The 22,389-nt window shown below is 36.9% G+C and overlaps 1 protein-coding gene across 4 annotated transcripts in view; it reads right to left on the bottom strand.

The window, feature by feature from the left end:
* The window catches only part of ABCA1 (ATP binding cassette subfamily A member 1), a 77,421-nt gene that overhangs the window by 7,768 nt on the left and 47,264 nt on the right, over nt 1-22,389 (bottom strand). The window contains exons 12-45 of one of the 4 annotated variants that reach the window (XM_072153762.1): nt 21,919-22,110; nt 21,200-21,405; nt 20,655-20,831; nt 19,204-19,426; nt 18,879-19,100; nt 18,298-18,502; nt 17,197-17,310; nt 16,931-17,099; nt 16,635-16,766; nt 14,260-14,399; nt 13,208-13,345; nt 12,838-13,058; nt 12,087-12,227; nt 11,616-11,688; nt 10,344-10,546; nt 9,553-9,601; nt 9,353-9,466; nt 8,754-8,902; nt 8,226-8,350; nt 7,819-7,917; nt 7,530-7,719; nt 6,367-6,461; nt 5,602-5,634; nt 4,750-4,855; nt 4,426-4,500; nt 4,004-4,173; nt 3,723-3,900; nt 3,511-3,626; nt 3,114-3,258; nt 2,872-2,995; nt 1,799-1,928; nt 1,489-1,609; nt 436-498; nt 129-235 (exon numbers count right to left, since the gene is read on the bottom strand). In XM_072153762.1, coding sequence (XP_072009863.1) covers nt 129-235; nt 436-498; nt 1,489-1,609; nt 1,799-1,928; nt 2,872-2,995; nt 3,114-3,258; nt 3,511-3,626; nt 3,723-3,900; nt 4,004-4,173; nt 4,426-4,500; nt 4,750-4,855; nt 5,602-5,634; nt 6,367-6,461; nt 7,530-7,719; nt 7,819-7,917; nt 8,226-8,350; nt 8,754-8,902; nt 9,353-9,466; nt 9,553-9,601; nt 10,344-10,546; nt 11,616-11,688; nt 12,087-12,227; nt 12,838-13,058; nt 13,208-13,345; nt 14,260-14,399; nt 16,635-16,766; nt 16,931-17,099; nt 17,197-17,310; nt 18,298-18,502; nt 18,879-19,100; nt 19,204-19,426; nt 20,655-20,831; nt 21,200-21,405; nt 21,919-22,110 — 4,745 coding nt within the window. Of the gene's footprint in view, nt 1-128; nt 236-435; nt 499-1,488; nt 1,610-1,798; nt 1,929-2,871; nt 2,996-3,113; nt 3,259-3,510; nt 3,627-3,722; nt 3,901-4,003; nt 4,174-4,425; nt 4,501-4,749; nt 4,856-5,601; nt 5,635-6,366; nt 6,462-7,529; nt 7,720-7,818; nt 7,918-8,225; nt 8,351-8,753; nt 8,903-9,352; nt 9,467-9,552; nt 9,602-10,343; nt 10,557-11,615; nt 11,689-12,086; nt 12,228-12,837; nt 13,059-13,207; nt 13,346-14,259; nt 14,400-16,634; nt 16,767-16,930; nt 17,100-17,196; nt 17,311-18,297; nt 18,503-18,878; nt 19,101-19,203; nt 19,427-20,654; nt 20,832-21,199; nt 21,406-21,918; nt 22,111-22,389 lie in introns of all 4 variants that reach the window. The other 3 variants (XM_072153755.1, XM_072153771.1, XM_072153779.1) reach the window with 3 other exon arrangements.

The following is a 22,389-nucleotide window of genomic DNA, read 5'->3' as shown; positions in this document are numbered from 1 at the left end:
CAATCAAACCGGGCAGAAAGTTGCACATAAACATTGATGGGGGTCCTAGCTAAGGGAATTAAACTCTCACAAACTGTCATTGGAGGAAAGTTTATGATGCTTTTTACCAATTACTTCTAAAAGCTCACCTGTGTCCCTTTAGGAAAGCTTCCCCAGCAGTCACATCAGTATCTCCAGTAAGCATCTTGAATGTAGTAGTCTTACCAGCACCATTAACCCCCAGCAGGCCAAAGCACTACAAGCAAGAGAAAGTTAATTAACTTCCCTGTAAAGAATTACAATAGTTTACTTTCTATCAGTACTGCAGTTTCACATGATACAATTATAATGGATGGTTTTGTGATTTTTGTTGACTGAGTTTTAAAGTAATAGGAATAGATTGGTAGAAAAATGTATTTCAGATATACAGTTAATAATTTATGAAGGGAGCAGTACCTCTCCTGGGGGTATTCCCACGCACAAACGATCAACGGCTGGCTTTCTTTTCATTCTGTAGATCTGGAAATAAAGGCTTCAGTTGGAAGTATGTCTGTATGTACAGAATTCTGTAATATCTGTCTAGACTTCCCAATACTGAATCTAATTCTAGATACCGTATATATACTCGTATATAAGCTGAGTCAATTAAAAGTCAATAAAAAAATAAACTTACATACTCACCTTCTGGCGCTCCAGTTGCTCGGCGCGGCTCCCCGCAGCTCCTCCTTTTTCCTCTCTCTGCTGTATTAGTCGGCAGAGGAGCGTAATGCGCTCTGCCACAGTACACCATAATGCGGCAGTGTCGCAGATGATTACGTCATAGTTTTTGAAAAAAGAAGAGGAGCCGCGCCATCAGGGACCGCCAGAAGGCGAGTATGTAAGTTTATTTTTTTTTTATGTGCTGGGCAAACTGGGGGCTGAAGGGGGCTGGATGTATACTAAAGGAGGCTGGCAATATACTAAAGGAGGCTAGCTGGCTGTATACTAATGGGGGCTGGCTGGCTTGCTATATACTAAAGGTGGCTGGCTGTATGCTACATGGGGCTGGTTAGCTATATACGACTGGGCTCTGGCTGGCTGTATACTACTGCGGGCTTTCTGGCTATATACTGGGAGGCTGTGACCAATGCATTTCTCACCCTCGGCTTCTAATCAAGTCAATAGGTTTTCCCAGTTTTTGGTGGTAAAATTAGGGGCCTCGGGTTATACTTGGGTCAGCTTATACTCGAGTATATACGACTCTTGTAAAAATGGTGCCAAGAAAAGTGGATCACCCAGATGAAAAATCCATTTAAGTGAGTGCATTTTTAGTTGTAAATGACTACAAAGGCCGCAATATAAATATTCCAAAAATGTATAAAGTATGGCCTTGCAGGCTTTTAAGCTTATTCCATAGTATGATGGGAAGCAGGTGTTATGCTTCCCTCTATTGTGCCTGAGGAGACATACTGATCACGAGTCAGCCAAAGGGAGCATCACTGTACTCAACAGGTGTGAGCATGTCCATACCTTTGTCAGTCCTTTGATTTCTAAGATGTCGCTACGACCGCCTTCATTTATTATTCTCTGCCGCTCTCTTGCCACGTCTTCATCTTCATCAATTACAGGAGGAAGCTTTGCAGTTACTGGCCTGGAGAGAAACAATGTATCACATTGTAGTCTGCACTACAATCCATGAGAATTATCACGTTTCTAATGCTTCTTATTCCCTCTAGCATTTCCTGTACAGCGCCTCTAACAAACAAAAATGTTACTTTTTTCCTATGATACAAGAATACTTGCAGGGTATAGATGTCAACCATATCAAATATTCACCTACCTTGGTTTGATAAAAAAGCGATATTGTATCAGCAGAGTTATTACAAAGAACACCACTCCTTCTACAGCCATGGCAAAGAGATTTCTTCCAACCAGATCCCAGGACATAGGAGAGACAAAGCGATTTTCTCCTGAATATTTAGAAGAGGAACACAGCTAGTCAATTTTTTTCAATTATAACATATTTCAATGAAAATCACTATAGCAACCTTTTTTACCTTCAGTTGTGTTCAAAAGTTTACATACATAGAATTTTGGCTTTAATGGCCTTTTTTCAGATAATATGAATGATAACACAAAAATTTTTTTCCACATGTGCTTGGTTGGTTGGTTGGTTGAAGCCACTTATAGGCAAACTACTGTGTATTTTCTTTTTAAATCAGAATTTTAAATCAAAATTCTGCAGGGGTATGTAAACTTTTGAGCACAACTGTATATAATAGAGCACTGGTTTAAGAATGTGTCCTTGTTTGCCATCTTGGCTTCTTGATATTTTCTTACATGGTTCCTTTAGTGCATCCTACATTCCGCATGCAAATTAGCCTAAGGGCAAGGTCTCATTACATTGAGCCTGCTATGATTTGTGTCCTATCTAGGGCAGCAAATCATAGTGATAACCCCAATTCCCCCCACCCCCACCCCCACCCCAACTCGCACTGCAGTCTCACTATCAGGAATTTTTCCCTTTCAGTTCATACAAGCAAGGTGGAGGGGGAGTAGATTGTGCAGATAGCACAGACAGCAGGTGAGTTTTATATCAAATTGTGGTATGGAGTCATCTATCATATCTGGTTACGACTTCAACAGGACTGAAGATGGTGTGACATGAAGAGGAGAAAGTAGTGCAAAAGCTGGCATGGGAGATTTCACACATGCAGATGTAATCCTCTAGTACCCAGTAAGTCATACAAAAGATACTGATTTTGTGTCTGGACTAGAGAACAAGGCCTAGACTGCTGGTCAGACTGCTGATCACGTGACACAGCTGCCTTTAGAATCTATGGTTGCAATTAAACTAGAATTAAGGATGTAGAATTCTGCATCTTTACAATAAATATACAAAAGACTGCTCACCAAATCTTTCTAGAGCATCTGCCATGGCCTGATTCTTCACCATATCAATGAGTCCTCTTCCCAGACAGAAATGAGGGAAGATCAGCAACACTGACTTCAAAATATCATTGATGTTGTTCAGTTTCTAAAACAGGAATATCTTGTTATATTGTAACCATTGCTGTGCTTAATGTTTTGTACACATAACCATTTCAATAAATCATCTACACAATGCACATGTAATGTATGAATGACGCACTTACATTATTTGTAAAAAGTTCAAGCACAAAAGTGGCAACACTGCCATTGATCCCAATGAATAGATTGACACTAGTTAAAACCACGTATGCTGTGCTGGGGATCTTAAAAATGAAGGAAGCTGGGTACATCAGAGGAGTTATAGACCACCTACAAGATAAACCAGTCATTAGTGATCGAGTCAGACTACATTATTCACTTTACTACAAATTATAAACAATTATAGCTGAAAACTAATTGACTTAGATGAAGAGACCAAGAGCAGCTCCCAAGTTATGATCTCATACAGGGCATTTATGCACACAGTATATGTGTTCTGACATTCAAGCCCTACTTAAAGATAAATCTATGAGTATGACACCTGTGTGTTATAATGCACTACAATAAAAAAAATGTTTTTACCCATATAGCAAAAGCAAAAGTGCCAACACTGGTAAATTGGAGGAAGATACATAAGAGTCTTGCTGGAAGCAGATGAAGATTATAATGACCAAAGTTGCTGGTACAATATAGTTGCACTGAAAGAAAAAGTAAAAAAATAAACCATTAGATTTGATCTTTTATAAATGTATATAGCTGTGTAAAGGCAGAAGACACAACTTTTGGTATCTTACCATATCCCATACAAAGTTGGCCAGCCAATAGATTACAGGTTTTACTCCACTTATACACTGCAAATGTTTGGCTTTGCTCACTCTTTCCTGTATCAAGAAGACCACAAAACTGGCTGGCACAAATGACATGGCAAAAATGACACAGATGGAAACCAATACATCCACCGAAGTGGTCATCCTATGGAAAAGAGAAAGACGAGATAGAATCAGTTGTCAAACAACATTGTGAATACTGCTTATTTACAAACTTGTATTATTCATGATATCAAGGGCATACTTACAAAGCAACCTCAGAAAGCTGTTCTTTGGTCAGATTAAGGGGGTGGTTGAAAGCTGTAATACCATATTTGGCAGGGTCCTTTCCCTCAGGTAGTTGGGAGCGGAGGATGGCATTGTTCATCACGTTTAGGAAAGCACCAATAGCATGCCAGCCTTTGTTATTAAACCACACCTGAAAACATACAATTCTGATCTGTGATCTCTGATCTGCAACACACTCCGGATAGAAATGTATGGTTTATATCACTTTAAGACATTCCAAAAAGATTCAGGGTCAGGCATAGTTTGGAAAATCCCAACTGTGGAACTTTGGGTTTTCCAGTGGTGCAGATTTTAGTACAAACAGGCTGACAATTATTAAACATTTCTTTTTAATTGTGAGATGAGTAGCCAAAAACAGCATAAGAAATCAATATATAATTACCTTCACATTGTCTTTCGCATCGAGCCCTTTCATAAATGTGCCAAAGCTGTCAAGGAATCTGTTAGCAGCTCCATTCTGTGAAGGACAAAACCAAAGCCATGCTTATTAATAGACTCATATGAATGATGGGTCTTACATTTTGTTGCATTGTCCTAAGTCCTCTTAGTATTAATCAATATGATCTAAATTTCATGCTCCTCTTTCTCATTTTATACAAATTCTAAATACTGTACTTGTGGACTATGCTGTTACAATTGATACAAAGGCAAAATGAAGAAGCATAACAATTCTGTTCTTAATAAAAAATCTTCAAGAATGATGTACCTTTGCTATATCCAGTCGTCGCTTGATGTGTTTAATGGAGGCCAAAATTTCCTCACTCGGTGGTAATGCCGGAGAGCTACTTGCACCCAAAGAGAAACCACCATACCTGAAGATGAAAAGTAGTGCATATTTGGTCATGAAGAATGGTTTGTAATAAAATCAGAAATAAGACTGGATTTTTCATATTTATAGAATTTTTATTTCATAGTAATTATATATGTTTTAACATACGCTGTAAAATAGGTTCCAGCTAGACTAGAAAGCTACCCGTCCTTGTACTTAGTGTTTATGTATAAACAGGGTCAGAGGGAACTTCTTTTTTCTTTACATTGCATTGCTTCTGGCATATTGACTACACAAAACACTTTAAAGGTATGAAGACAATGCTTAGGCTATGTTTACATAGCATTTATAACAGAATTCACAGTACATGCCATAACAGGATAGATATTACTGATGCCCAATGAACTCCTTGACTAATGAATCTGCCAAAGTAACCAATGTTTGGGTATACATTACTGTTCCCTGTGTAGCACTAATTTTCGCATCATATATGACAAAGAAGCTGCAACAGAGTTGCCTTGTTTGAAGCAGTGGTTAACATTGACAAATACTATTACAGTGGAAACTTGGATTACGAGCATAATTCGTTCCGGGCACATGCTTTCAATCCAAATGTACATGTATTTTGCTTGTAAAACTGTTACAATTGTAATATACAAACTTGTCTTGCAGAACACTTGTAGTCCAAGTTACTTGCAAGGCTCCACTGTTAGGTGAATGTTTCTACGTAGTTTCAATAACATATACAACAAAATAGGGCAAAAAGTATAATTTAGAACAATTACATACCTAAACTCATTCACCCAGATCTTGTTTTTTAAGCTATAAATTAAGGGAAAAAAACATTACAAGTTGTTTTACATTACGTCTGGTAGAAATACATAAATATTAGAAAATATATAGGTACAATCGTGGTGGTAGGTGCACTTTAACATCATAATAACCTTTACATACTTCTAGACTAGCCAATTTTAGAATGTTTTTTTATATATAGTAATACATGTAACTAAAAACTGCATAAAATATAGAAATAGATATTATAAACTATATTGTCATATTTTAATCACATTCACTTATAGTCATTGTTAAAGACAACTTAACTCTCTGCTTTCGATTTGTTAAGTTTCACATTATCTTAAAATTTAGGACTCAAATACTATACTTTTTGAACTGTAGTAAACCTGAAATGACCTACTCTCTGTGAGAAAAAGTCTGAAAATTGGGTTGGCCTATTGCTCTGTATTATGCTCTTTTTGTGTTGTTGCTGAGCTGTTTTTTGCCCTAGATTTGTGTAGTGTCTTTAGGTGGTTATATTTAATTATGTAGGTTTAATGTAATGTATATTGTATTTCTATGAAGTTTTGTTCAGTAACATAATGACATATGTCTGAATGATTTTTATTACGCATGGTGGCTATGGTGATACATTTTTTTTATTGTATGTGTGTAGGTTCTCTTTAAGCACAGAACAGTGTTGTTGTTATATAAGCCCTGTTTGTTGTTTTTCACGTGAAACGGAATTTGTACTATAATTACAGTAAAGATACAATTTACCTTTTTCCAATAATCTGAGCATAAGTCTTTACTAGATAATCTGATATGTTCCTTCCGGTTAGATCCTGCAGGATGTCTGAAGTGTTTTGTTTTTTCTGTGTGAAACAAGACAGATGAAGATCTCATTAAAAGTTGTCAAGCAGATAGTATAAGACACAAAGGCACATTTATTTACCTCATTATGAAATTGCTATTCTCTAATAAACATGGAATTAATTGTACACTTTCATAATATCTACATCTGTATATCTTGTACATTTTTAGATGTATTTGTCTGATGCGATATTAATCAAGGCAGGAGGTGTCAGACCCTTGTGACCCCTTCACAGAATATAGAAGGTCATAATTGTGACCACATTTGTATAATCAAGCACTGATCACACTACTAGATGAAACAGAGTGTTAGCCTGATGAAATAAACTGTTAGACTAAGGTTTGCTTCTAAAGAAGACATTAATAATATATGCCTAGTTGCTGTGCCAAAATATTCAGGGAATTGGCTGTTCGCTGCACAATGTACTGCACAACAGGATGTGATGTAATGCATTTCCAGGACGATATCTGTCTGCTTGAAACTTTCACTGAACATGAATTCTGCTTGGTTGTCTGTAACCCACTGTAAACTGAAACTTTTTATGTAGGGTAAGACAGAAAACAGTGTACAGAACTATTTATGTATGTCATGTTATAGTAATGACCCTTTTGATATGCAGCACACATCTAGACATGAAGTAGAAGAGGGACAATCCTAGTAATTGTTAACATTGTCATTTGAGCCACTGTAAAGGTAGCATAAAAGAGGAAGATTTGTAAACATAGTAATACATCTGCAATGCTAAATGCCTATACAAGACATGTTGGATTAGTTTTCTCTGCTAAAGGACCATATTGTATTATTTAATATAATTGTATGGCTTGCTCACAGGTTAGTAGACATTTCCTAATGTTTGAAAACTACAATTTAATGATCTATCCAACAGAATAGCAAAATGCTGTATTTTAACTTTTCTGTTACACAAACAGGCAAAGTGCATTCCTATTTACAGTGATGCAAATTGAACTAGCTGCAGAACACTTATTTCTCACATACAGATTTTTTTCCTTCATTTTTCCACCATTTACTAATGACTGTGTTAACTGAATTGTATGCTTCTTTAGAGTACCTGAAAAGGAGGCAGGCCACCGGCCCCAGGGGGACAAACTGGGAGCATCTTCTTGACATTCTCATTGCTGCATTCACAGGATGGAGAAGGGTTTTCCATTGACCAGTTGCCATTAAGAAAAATCTCTTCAACCGCCTCTGAGACAAACTGAGTTCGCCAAACATTGTCCTCTCCTGAGCAAGGAACACCCCTGTAGAGTAATATATGTATTTAATTTCAGTGTGTTATAAAATTCTGCTACTTCCCAGGAAAATAGAAGTGATGTAAAAAAATGAGTGTTAATACTTACAGAATAGAATAGCCATCTATGCATGCTGTTCCAAAGCCAGGCTTTTCCAGTAGCGCTTTTAAAAGAGCTTGAGTGTCAGAGTCTTCTGGGGCGTCATTGCTATAACATGATAACAACCAGTCATCATCAATACATTTGACATATAAATTTACAGCTACTTTTCCGTCACACGTGATTGTTGACGCCTAATAATACAATGCATACCAAAAATCTGAGCTCATACAATATCAGATCCTGTGATAAGTGTAATGGTACATAATAAACATTACTCATGTAGGAGTGCATGTAGATTAGGAGCACACGTTTGGCAGGTGAGTAACCCTAGTAAAGCGCTAATGTTTACGTGATGCACAGGTTAAATATCAAATAAGCGTGCCAAACTAATAGTCATTTCAAAATAAGTGTACCTGAAAAAGGTATACTGTTCATCATACATCCAAGGCTGAAGTTCAAGGCTGGGATATTTTCCAAACGGTGGCACAATAAGACTGAACATCAGTGCAATGAGGACAAACACAGCTGGCAACACAATCTGGAAAACAGGGATTCTGAGTTAGACTTTCCAAACACAAGATTCAATGTTCATTCTACTGTTATTTACTGTTCATGTACTGATTTAGATGGCTCCCAATCATCGTATATTTGACATTGCAAGGAATTTTGCTTCTAAGGGTTACTTTTATAGAGCTTTATTGCCAGGCAGATAAATGGTGATTTATTTTATATCTTAATATAATTTAAGATGCAGCCCTCATTCAATTCTGAGGATTATCAGTATCACATTCCTTGTTTACACAGGGTAACATACTACTGATAATCATGTGCTTATATGTAGCATAAAAATTTCAATAGGCTGACAATTATCTGTTCAGGTCATCTCATTTGTATTGCTAAATCCTACTGAATAACTTCACACTTAATAATTTTTTACTTACCTGCGCAAAGAAGCCCTTTCTACTGCGTTTGGCATAGAGTAACCTCTTCCAAATTAAGGCTGTAAACTGCTGCCTCATAAGACTCCAGCTTTTCAGTTGATATGACCCTTTTCCATCTATGCCGCTGAGAAAATCTGTCTCACGTGATTCTGCAGGAATTAAAACCACAGAAAATTACACAAAATGAATAAAAATCACAATTTAAAAAAAAACATTATCATGTTAAATAATTACTACTTCTCCCAAAAAATAATTGAGTATTCATATGGGAAAAATATATGACATATGCACAGATGTGGGTTCATCACCTGGAACCTACACCTATCTCGAGAGAAGGGAATCCCCTGACCACTGTCTAACAGGTTCTGCTATTTTTGGCTGTAACATACAGTTGAATTGGGAGCTAAGCATATACAGGGCAACCATGCCATTCAGCCCAACCATGGCCCCCAATGGACCCTCACATACCAGGTATTTTTGTCATATTTAAGTTAACAATGCTTCTCTCAGAAACCATTTACTTAGTTTCATTCATACAGAAAGTACTTAACTACGTAGTTTACATAATATAGTAGAAGTAATTATATTTCCTCAGATACCTGGATCCAAATCAGAGTCATTGGTTTCTAAATTGTCATCTTCTGTAAAAGGTCGTAGACAGCTCTGGTGGTCTCCAAACGCATATCTTTTCCTTCTAGCAGGTAGTGTCCCATCTATAAAATTAAAGAAAACCATTTATGAAGCAATTAATTATGATAGGCAACTCTGCCACCACTTTTTACAGCGTATTGCTGATTACCTGATGTTTCTGCATCCACACCTGTGTCATTGGCTACTTTTAGGAAAATCTGTACCAACAAGCAAAAAAAAAAACATATAATAATGTATATTTCAAAATATTTTATATTTTGTCTCTATTACAATTCAGAAATTATAGCAAAGGGTGCTAATCCTGGAAATAAGTGGTAGATATACTCTGTACTCATAATTCACCATTCACTAATCCATTAAAAATAGTTTCAATAATAACAGGTTTAGTTAATTCATTAATTAATTCTCAAAATGTTTTTAAAGAAAATCTACCATCAAAAGCAAGCATGATCGATAAAGAGTACTTAATCATAGATAATTATAGTTTTTAAAATTATGCAAAAGAGCCTGAAGGGCTCCTGGGTGTGTTACCAGATCCCCTATGTGCTGCTGATTCACAGACTGTTACAGAGTGCAAACAGCTCTACCATTGTGTGCTGAAACTTTCTGTGCTGCAGTGAGATTACATCAGACAGAGGGGGAAAGTGCTAATCGAGCAGAGGAGATGGGTGAGACAGCTTAACAGCCTGTGACGCAGCAGCACAGAGGGGCTCTGGTAACAACCTTCAGACTCATTAGCATAATTTTAAAAGTTGATTTTAAAAGGAAGGAGGCCATGGATAACAAATATAAGATGATTACAGTCACAGGGCCTGGATCTATGAGTAAGTGTCCCAGGTTTATCATGATTGATTTTGATGGGTTTCCTTTAGATCTCCTTTATGTCGTAGGTTAAACCAAGTATAAATTAGTAAGTTTATACATTCTGTGGAAATGTACCTCCTCAAGAGTTGTATCAGAGATCCCGTAACTGGATATGCCAAGGTCAATCAAACGATCATCTATTTCATGGAAAAGTTCAACAAATGCCCCTTCTTTTGCAGCTTCATAAGGCATGACATAGGTGAGTTCGTGTCCGATATCTTCTACAAGTCGCGCTTCAGGCACATGTTTGTTAATGAGGTTTGAAATAGCAGAGACATCTGTGAGACCCATAAAAGACAAGAAAACAAAAGCCCGTTGTAAGAATTTATGTTTGGCTTAGTTGTATGTTACATATTAAACTATGTACATGTTAGCAGTGGTTGCATTACCAAAGGTTTAGATCTTGGAACCTATAACTGAGTTTTTAGGTTATACATATATCTACTAATATTCTTACAATAGTTAAAAAAGGGCAAATTTTCAGCAGCACAGCAAAATGTGACCAAGGCTGCTGTGTAGCTGAGATGAAGTGAAATAAAGATCACCCTTTTTTCACTATGTATTGGAGTGCTGCCTTGCTTTTGATTATCGTATATCTGGACTCTTGGGCAAGAGAATTAAGGATAGCACACTTTCCTTACTGATTTGAACTGTGCTGCTTTCTTTTTTGTTCTGTACTACCGTATATACTCGTGTATAAGTCGGTTTCTGGATCTTGGCGCGGCTCCCGATCTTCGGTGCGAGGCTCCCGATCTTCGCACGGTTCCCGGCAGCTCCTCTTCTATCTTCTCTCTTGACGTCATTGATGACGTAATCAGCGGCGACACCACAGCATCATAGTGTGCACCCGCCAGCAGGTCGCATGCACGCGACTCTGCTGCTAGAGAAGTAAGAAGACAGAAGCCACTGCGAGCCGCCGCCGGGGATCACGCCGAGAATCAGGGGTGAGTATTACGTTTTATATTTTTAATGCGATTGGCAGGGGGCTGGCTGTATACTACATGGGGGCTGACTGTATACTACTTGGGGCTGGCTGTATACTACATGAGGGCTGGCTAGCAGTATACTACACCCTCGGCTTATACTCGAGTCAATAGGTTTTCCCAGTTTTTGGTGGTAAAATTAGGGGTCTCAGCTTATACTCGGGTCAGCGTATACTCGAGTATATACGGTAATATCCTTAGATACATGAATAAAAGGTTGATATCTTTTTAAGTATTTTAATTCATCTCAACCCAGAAATAAAGTATGTTCATGCCTATGTTGATAAAAAAGTGGATGAAATAATGCAGCCATTTGCTTAGCTTGTATGTATGCAATTCAGATTATCTAAGCAGTTTGTTTTACCTATTGTCAATGTATCACTTTCATGGTCACTGCCTAGTCCCGCATCAGAACTGCTCTGAGACACACTATCCTCCTGCAATATAAATACAGATAAATTTGGTGAACAGAAGCGCACAAATCAGCTGGCTATGTGAATCAGGTTGCCAAAGCTGCATAGAAAAACACAGTTTCCTTGAAGAGCAAACCCAGTGGAATATTAGATGGCTGTATAGTAGAACAGGCAATGTGAGGTTGTTAGTGTGTAGAGTTGTGCTGTGCAGGAAGCAAGTCACTTACGATACATTACAACCGTTCTGCGCACTAAATCAACAGCCATGATGAAAACTAAGTTGCCTTTTTATTCTGACCATATCATCATCAGGCTCAAGGGCAACAGTGGCGGTGATTACAACAGTTATAGTTACATTTCTGATTGGATAGAATGGAGGGTTAGGCGTAGGATTAGATAAAGAGCTCATTGGTGATAATTACCCTACTCTTGGTTTCTCTCTTCCGATCCTTGGTATGTTTGCTATTTTTAATAATCACCGCTTCTGTGGTCCCCGCTCCTGTTGGCGTTGCCAGCATCAAGCTCATATTCTGTTTGCAAGCAAGAGCTGATCTGCTGCTTTCCTGCCCATAAATGACGGGGTACCGTCATCCCAGATGTTAAATGAAGTAGGCAGTAATCTAACTAATTGATAATTCCCAGGGCATTAAGTAATTTTTGCAATTATGCATCCATAACAAATAAACTGGTCAAATATGTAATATGTTATTAGAAAGAGTATACCTGTATGGATCTTCAGGTAGACTTATAACAATGGTATAATATGAACTTGTTTCTAGAAATACCAGTCCCACATTTAATGTTGTTATATATATTTAATTTGGTAAATTAGTGGGTCATCTAACATTAGTGAACATGATTATTGTTACAAACATAACACGCATGAGTTTGAATATTCTATGTTTTTAAATTTATGTATACATTAATATACATACAGTATAATATAAAGCACCCTACATTGAACCTCATTGATCATAGAGTTACAGTACTGCGCAGTATCTCTTAGTGAAAGTCGAACTCTGAATGGTAATCTATGGTGATCTTTAATGAACTCAGTATCTCATCACTGGTTCATTATTTGAACACTGCAACATGTACAAATTGGCTGGCATACTATTTCTTTCTTATGTTTAAGTAGTTTTTTTTAATATTGATGAAAAGTGATAAAAGTACCTTTTTTAAGTAAGACATTGTACTGCTGCTGTTTCTGCACGAGCTCAGAGAGGAGTCTGTGTCCCTTTTCACCAGGGTGAGGTAGTAGCCAGTCCCAAGTTGGTTTTTCAGGAACAGGGAAGATCCTACACAGCATAATTTGCCTTGTGAGATTATAGCAATTCGATCTCCAAGGATGTCAGCCTCATCCATATGATGTGTGGAAAGAAGAATTGTCCTTCCTAAGAAATAAATATATTAAAAATAAATAGTATATTTACATTCTGACTTCTTCAAGTAGTCTGTTTCCTAGCAGAAAGAATAAATCAACTTTCATTGCTCAATATCTTTGACAGGTGTTTTAAAAACCTAGAGCGGTTTAAGCACTCACCTTGTCTATACTTTATAAGCAGCTCCCAAATGCCTCTTCTTGAATAAGGGTCCACACCAGCTGTTGGTTCATCCAGAATGACAACTTTTGATCCACCAACAAAAGCCAGAGCTACAGAGAGTTTTCTCTGCATACCACCTACAACACAAAAGGCAAATACATTATGAAACAGTGGGGCAGTTGTAGGAATCCTAATATTTAAACATAATAAGACTTTAGAAAATTATGTGACTAATGCTGGATGACATTTGCTGCACTTTACGACAGTGACTAATGTTGGATGATATATGTTGCACTTTTCGACTATTTAAACTAAGAATCTATTCAAGGACTTCTTTGTACCAGAAATTTTGCCACATTTTATATGGCACATCATTGCTTCTTAACTTGAAAAACCTTTTAAAATATATAACTGACATGGCACACAGAATGTACAGTAGGATAAACAACATAGACACATTCCACAGGGAGCTGGTGAGGACTGCATAGATATGTCATTTAGACATTTGGGCCCACAATAACATCAAACTGCGAACTAAATTATAACTCTACACACAGGATACACAACAACTTTGTAATAATAATAATTATTCTTTTTGTTTCTTGAAATACAAACTGTGAGCTAGTTGTATTTCCCAGGCCGAACATTATGCAGCAGGTGGACTTGGGTATCTATGATACTTTGCCTTCCGAATGGACAAATGTACTGTAGGTACAAATGTAAAGTAGGCTTTAACAGTCTAGGGAGAGAGGTCAAACATCTATGACTCCATCCTATTACCCTTGTCCTATTTAGTGTCTCCTAAATGCTGAATACAGATATACTATAGAAATAACTCCTTGGATATTTGAATAGGAACAGTTAGCATATGGCTATTTTCTTACAAAAGGCAGAGTTTAATAGTAAGGTATATCGCAAAAAGTCATAAAATCATCTGTCCACTTGTTTATAAAAATGTACAATGTTACAATTTACTACAGTTAAATTACTGTATAGAAACTGCAAATTAATATTACTTAACTAGCAAGTCTAGATACAAAGTGTGCATTACCTGACAGTTGACTTGTCTTGGATTTCTTCTTATTGGGGAGGCCGACATCATTTATCATTTGTTCCATCTCAGCTTTTACCTTTTCTTCAGAAAGTCCTTTCAGTCGGGCATAAAACCAGATGTGTTCTTCAACTGTGAGCCTGGGGGTGTTGGAGTAGGAAGGCACAGATGAGAAAGCATATTTGAATGCTCCAGAAAAACTCAATAGAGACACTAGCATGGTAAAAAAAATTACAACTGAAGAGACACTTGGGTATATTTGATTAAAAAATCTTCAGGGAAGTTTTGCAGAAGTCTTTGATTCTGTTGAATTTGATGAATCTTTGTGTCTAACCATTAAATCACTGTTTGGAGTGAGATTAAGAGTAAGAAAATTTTTTTTACAAATGCACAATGTAAAAGGATTTGTAATCTAAAAATGCTTCAAATGCTGTAGTTTCAACAGTTTGAAGCCATAATTCTGTCTGATAAATTCCCCCAAATGTGCTGGTCATTGATCTATTTCACACTTCTTTAACACCACTTAAGCAGTGTAAATGTATAACATAAGTTTTTAAATATTAAAGGTATATACAGTACAGTACAAGTATTACATATTTTAAAATTTTATAACACACTAATCAAATTTAAAAAATGTGGCTGGACAACTCATTTAGAGCAAAACTATTGTATGTTTCCTTTCTACTGTACAAGGACTGCTTCTATAACCTGTGAGAAAACTTAGTGATCATCTTTAATCAATAATGTCACCATACAGTTGACTTTTATATTCCTAAGTACAGTTCATTACCTCACAGCACTATTATCTGGCATGAGCCCATACACAAGAACTGTAGATGAATGTATTATCAGAAGCTTTTTTATTGCTGACTGTATAAGTTATAAACTAGCATAGATAAACCAAGATCTTGTATTGCTAATTCATCACATTCTTTATAAATTCACCTTAAAAAAGGCCGAGCAAGTGGCCAGTTATGAAGACACAGGAAAAATATGCAGGTGTTTAAAATACATTTTTGTTCAAGATTCCCAGTCTTCAGTAGACATGATTTAACAGGAGAAAGAAGTATAGGTTGCATTCTTTGAATATCTATCTATCTTTGAATGCTAGTTACAAAAATGCTTTAGCACTGATATTTTACAGTAAGGTGATATCATAGTATCTGGTTATGGTTAAAACAAAAGATATAATTTGTTTAAAGGAAATCTACCATCAAAATCTTTCATGATAAACCAGGGGCACTTACCGTATTTTTCGGGCCTATAAGGCGCACCGGACTATAGGGCGCACCTCTAATAAATGCCTGCTAAGACAGTATACGGAGTATAAGGAGCAGGATCAAATGCAGTACCTAAAAATGACCAGCAGGTGGCACACCTGTGCACAGTTCAAGCCAGCTACACTTCCCGGGAAACTTGTCTTCAGCGTGTCAGAGAGCTCCGATCTCAGAGGTATGGCTGCTGGGGGTTAATGCAGGGTGATGCAGAAGGGGTTGAGCGGTCTCCCTCTGCCCCTTCTCCTTCCCTTCTCAGCCAGGGTGTTATTTCTGTGGGGTTCCCTGTGGCTCCTTCTCTTTCCCCTGTGGCTGTCAGGTATGGGGGATTGTTTACTGATGATGATGATGATTGCCTCGTGGTCGGCACTATGGCAGCTTTGGTCTCTCCGTGCTAGGAGAGGGCAGGATGGGCACAATGTTAGTTGTGGTGCCAGGGCACTTCAGGAGCTGGGGACCCTGTATACTGTGTGGGAAGGTGCAGGACATTTCTGGGGATGGAGCTATTAAACACTGGTAAATGTACAGTACATCTTGTCTGTAGTACATTTCTGTATAAGTTCATATATAAGGCGCACCTTTGACTTCTGAGAAAATTAAAGGATTTTTGGTGCGCCTTATACGCCGAAAAATACGGTACTCATGGAACCAGGCACTGTAACTGTGGTAATATTCTTATATTTGTTATCAATGGCCTATTCAACTTTCAATCAACTTTTTAAATTATGTAAAATTATGTTGCCAGAGCCCATCAATGCTGCAGATTCACTAGCTCTTAAAGTGTCTCAACCTCCTCCTTCTATTCCTGCTTGGTACAATAAATAAAAATATTACCACGGTCACAGTGCCTGGATCTATGGGTAAGTGTCCCTGGTTTACCATGTTGATTTTGATGGTAGATTTCCTTTAAGATACAATATACAGTGTATAATAAATAATATAACTATACATGTACAAGTAGATATTACACCAAAGCATATACATGACAAAGGTTTATTGCAAGTGAAGTCACAAATGTAAGGTAGTGCCTGATCCTTGTACTTTTAAGTTAGACTTTCACAATACCATTTATATGACTTCTGATCTTACATGATAACTTACATGTCAAAGAGGACATTATGTTGAGGACAAACTCCCAAACTCTGTCTGATAGAGCTGAGCTCTCTGCGAATGTCTTTTCCCATGATGTAGGCAGTTCCAGAGGTTGGTGGGAACAAACCTGTTAATATGGACCTACAACAACAAGACAGTATAAAAATGTGTAACTACAGTATTGAAAATCAAAAACAGTGTTCATTTTAGGAAACTGCCATAGAAAAGTGAGTTGGCAGACTATACATTTAGCTATTTATAAATTATTATGTGAACATTATCATTTTTTTTTCTCACTGTCTTACATAGTTGTAGTTTTTCCAGCTCCGTTATGTCCCAGAAATGAAGTAATCTGTCCTTCATAGAAGCTTAATGACAAGCCATCCACAGCAACTTTTCCGTTTCTGTAAATTTTGACCAAATTCTGAATGGAGACTCCTAGTGAAAGATGGCTAGGCTCTTCCTCCATGCAGACTATGAAAAGAAACACCAGGTTATAGATAGAGCTAAAGATAAATACTGTATTTTGCATGAAATACATTTTCATAGATTTAGAAAATTAACAATTTACCTTCAGAAGAATCCTTATTTAAAAGACTGTTGTGATGAATTTCTCTCGGTTCTTCTCCACACCAATATGACTTTGTGAATGGGAAATACCAAGGTCTGGGAATTCCATACTGGCCTAAATTGTAGATTGATGACCAAATATTTAAGGATCCACTAAATAACATTGTAAGTTGTATCTGTTTACAATCTGACTGTCCTTTCCTTGTGAAAAGTACTTGAAAACATTTGTTAGATAAAGTCTTAAAGTCTGAATTACTTTCCAATTACTTACATCAGTCCATAGATCACTGAACTGCACTATTAATAGGTGGATTTCTGGGTTTGTAACAAATTTTTGGAAAATATGAAGAATTGGTCAAAAAATAAGCACTATTGACTTAATTAAGCCCAACATTAACAGTGTCCTCACTTAATAATAATAATTCTTTATTTATATAGTGCACAAAGTGTTGCACAAAGCCAAATCAGTCCCTGTCCCCAATGGGGCTCACTATCTATCACTATCTTTTTAGAGTGTTGGAGGACAAACAGAATAGTAGTCAATTTCTGACTTTAATGGCAACCACCCTATGTCAGACATTGACATTTGGGGTGTCAAAACCAGAAGTGGAAAAAAGGCCCAGTGGGACCCAGGATTTACACCATGAAATCGTAAGGTGAATAATGCCATTTGAATTCCCTTTGCTCATCCTTTAAAAAAAAAAAAGTACTTGACAAGCATGTTAAATAAAGCAATTGTATACCCTAAAAAGCTGATCTTGGTGATCAAAAAGCTAGTGATAAAACAATATAACTGTCACTATATGTTATCCATTTTCTATACTTTCCAATTACTTGAATATTTACACAGTTCAATCATGTGGAATTCATTTCTACTAGAGAAAGTAATTTTAGAAACAGCGTTGAGAATGACAAACACTGATAGAAACTGTATTAAGCCACATATCTACAGAAACATTAGCAGAAAACTAAAATTATGGTGCATTTAATTATGTATTTACTAAAGTTCTAAATTAATTTGCTTGGCTCTATTATCGGAAATCTCTGCATTGCTGGTCTATCTGGTTGCAGTAATTATACTGTATAATAAACAACAAATTACCTGGAAAGACAGCTTCAATATACCAAGTCATCACGCCATACAAAAGTGTATCAAAAAGCATCATGAAGCAAGAGGTAGTAAGGCTGTATCCATCTTCTTGCAGTGGGCTATCCAAGAGATTGCTCCACTGAACACCAACTCCTTGCTCCTCAAAAAGAGCAAAAACTTCGCAACCAAACCCAAATGCAACAGGAGACAGGAAGCTCTACATGTAAAACACAGAAAAATGTGCGTAGGTGTTAATTCTGAAAGTAATTGAGCTGGAATAAAATTTTTAGTGAGCAGCACATTTTGAGACTGTAGCTGTAGCAAAATCAAATGCATTGGAAAAGAATTACTTCAAAAAATCTATTGGACCAAATAACCACCTTAAATGAATGCACCACGTTTAGCTAACTACGTTAAGAAATTCTGGGACACATTTATGACTTGTGTTGAAAGGGGTGCAGTTTTACAAAAAGATGGGTGTGCACTAAGATGTGACACACGAAGACAAAAATATGCCTTTAAGCCAAATTAAGACAACAAATATAAGATGTAAAGTAGCACTAGATAGTCCTAAAATGAGAACAGATTCTTACCGCAAAAATCTTAAGAGTGAAGCCCACATAATCTTGCCATGCAACGCATAGTACATAGGGTAGATAAAGGGTAAAGTATATGATGCCGCCACAAGCTGCAGCTAAATTGGCTCTTGAGAAAATGGTGCTTATCAGGAAACACTGTGAGATGGTCACCACGCCAAAGACAGACAAGAAGACAAATACCACACTTGGATCGCTGTATGGTAAAAGGTTTCCAACCTAGAACAAAAAAAAAACACTATTCACTTTTAGCACATCAAGGTCATATTGTGTGTCATCAATTAATTGTGTATGATCTCTATTCTAAGCAGCTATACTTTACCTTAAGTATCAATACCAACAGTCCAGCACTCATAAGAAGTGGAATGAGACTGCTAATAAACCAACTCAGCCACAGAATGCCATTGTCTAGTCCCATGATCCGCATAGTCTCTTTTAGACGAGCCTCTTTTTCATATACAATTCCCTTTATGATTACCGCAACAGAATATATCCAAGCTAATGTCATGAACAATGGCAGAGAACGACTCATGACACGTAAAAATCTAAATACAAGAGAAAAAACTGTATAAGTGAAAAGGCTTAAAAGATTCAAAAGGCACATAAAATTCAAGTCAAATATTTATCATCAAAAAATTAAAAACACAGTAAATGATCTACAGTGCCTATGTAATAAACAGTAAAAATAAACTACAAATAACTGTTTCCAAATGTTGTGTTTGCCTTCAGACATTCTGTTTTACTTACATTCCAGCAGCCCCAGTGGGGGAAAACTAATAGAACACTGGTGTGCAGCTCACTAGCAAAAGACAACTGGTTGCCATGTGAAACATTTATACATCAATACTGTGCTGTGTTTTTAAATGAGCCTCATTATATTCACAGCAATATCTGGTAAATCCTCAGAAACTGGTTTTCAGCACATGCTGGTCAATAGTTAGGTACGCCGAATTGACTAACTACTTTCTTATTTTTCAAAACAGCTATGTATACGTATTTCAAGAAATTATCAAAAACAAGATCATAGTATGATAGTATCATAGTTTATAAGGCTGGAAAAGAAGCTAGTCCATCAAGTCCTTTAAGAATAAAACTAATGTTTTTTCCTCCAAACATGCGATATTGTTGCTTTCCAGAAAGGCAACCAGGCCTCTCTTGAATATGTACAGAACATGAACATGCGGCAAAGAATTCCATGGTCTCACTGCTTTTACAGTAAAGAATCCCCGTCAATGGTGATGGTAGAACCACCTCTCCTTTAGGCGTAGAGGATGGCCCCTTGTCCTGGTCTATTTTCTAAACTAAATAACCCCAAACTTTGTAATCTGTCATTGTATTCTAGTCCCCCATTCCCCTAATAATCTTGGTTGCCCTCCTCTGCACCAATTCCAACTATGTTCTTTTTATACGTTGGTGTCTAAAACTGTACACAATATTCCATGTGTGGCCTGACCACTGATTTGTATAAGGGCAAAACTATGTCCTTATCATGAAAATATATTCCTCTCTTTATACATCCCATAATTTTATTAGCTTTAGCAGCAGCTGCCTGGCTCTAGTCACTAAAATTAAGTTTACCCACCCATCAATACCTTCAGCTGCAGGGCTCAGTGGTTTAACAACTTCTTTCTGTATAGGGTTCTCCAAGTTGGATAATACCATTCATAGGTAAGGTCATTAGAGATCAGTGTGTGGGGGATGATACCCACTGATCTGGAGATTACAACATAGTCTACATTGCCATCATGACACAGAGATAAAAATCCTACTTACATGTCATCTACGTAACAAGGATAGGGCATCTGCTGTACATATACTCCTGTCCTCTTTTCAGTACCAGTCTGTACTCTAATGATTGCTTGTTCAATTACATCCTGCAAGTAGGCGAATCCACCCCAGATATAGCGCATGTCTTCAAAGGGATCAGCACGAGGACCAGGATCCCAGTAACTAAACAAAAGTGTAAAAATCCATCAAACAACTCACAGCAATGCATTATATTAATGTGAACTTAACACTTTTTAGCTTGATGGAAGAAAAATTTAAGGTTCTCTTCAATATAGTTCAAACGAAACAGGTCTAACTAAAAGCTGAAACACAATGAAATAGGACAACTCATTTATTCTGCTCTTTATATACAGACTGTAGGATATAGTAATAATGGTTCTCAAAACAAGTGAAAACATTTCCTTTCAAGGTCAAAGCTGTTTCACTTTATCTCTGTTAAAGTCCTTGTAAAATCTATCACATGAACTTTGGACATGAAGACAGGATAAAAACAAAGAAAAATAAGACAAATAAGACCTTTTGCAACTCACCCATCCTTAATCTTGTTGGTTCTCTCCACATTGTCAATGTCCATTCGGATCTTATACTTAATATGCTGAGGTAGTATAGTATTATTTTCTGGCAAGTCCATAAAAACTACACCTGCCCAGAATTTTCTTTCATTTAGAAGCTCCATTGACTTTGCAATAAGAATTTCTTCACTATCCACAGGTTCTAACTTGTCCAGATTGACACACTGTAAATAATTAAAAAACATTAGTTGTTTTGCTGATCGGCTAGAATTCTGTATCAATGATAATAAATATTCATATAGCGCCATCATATTCTTTGCCGCTTTACAGATCATGGGGTACATTTGCAAATAAAATAAGACATTACACCGTAATAACATGGTCAGATGAAACAATAGGAATGAAGGCTTTGCTTACACAAGCTCACAATCTATGAGGATGAAGGGGCGAAACAGGAGGTGACAGTGCTTATACAATGGTCCAGCCATTCTTTAAAAATTCTTTAATAATTATTAAATAAATAAATAATACTGAATGAACCAGTCACCAACCGCCATCTATATTTACAGACATATGGGCAGGAAGAAATTGTTTTTGTTGAAAGCATGTTATGTTCTGCCACTTTTGTTCTGTAGATATTCCTAAGATGTGGATACATAAATAAGGATTTTGTGTGGCCTATAAAGATATGAAGTACCATTCCTACATCTTCTTCATAGGTTCTCTACAAGACTTACCTCCATGAATCGTGACATGGTCAGCACAACACGATCAGTCTCATTGAGTGCTTCTCTCCAGGTGTATAATTCACTTCCAGCCTGTTCTTCTGATTCTTTGGCTAGAAATCTTGCAATATCTTCTGATGTCCAACCTGTTGAATTTAGCTGTCGATCCAGGAAGTGCTTGCTGCCCTTATTGGTCAATAAAGTCTGAAAGAGGATTGGTAGAGAAATCCAAGTTCCGATTTGTACTTATATACATAGTATTCACATTCGATTATATAAACACTGTATACTTTGGAATGAAAAAAGCATAAGTTTTGCAAAAAACTAGTTCATATACAATACGATTACAGTTTGTTTTATGTGAATTTTTTAAATCTTTGAACCAATGCTTATGCTGAATAAAGACATCATCGGTGACGAAAATAATTCTGCTTAGGGTGGAGTTCTGTGTCATACAATGTGATTATCAGGCAGATGTTCCTT

The sequence above is a fragment of the Engystomops pustulosus genome, chromosome 1 (genome assembly GCF_040894005.1).
Source record: "Engystomops pustulosus chromosome 1, aEngPut4.maternal, whole genome shotgun sequence".
In the NCBI taxonomy this organism is placed as follows: domain Eukaryota; kingdom Metazoa; phylum Chordata; class Amphibia; order Anura; family Leptodactylidae; genus Engystomops; species Engystomops pustulosus.
The sequence above is the reverse complement of the archived record's forward strand: the minus strand, read 5'-3'. Positions and strand labels throughout refer to the sequence as shown.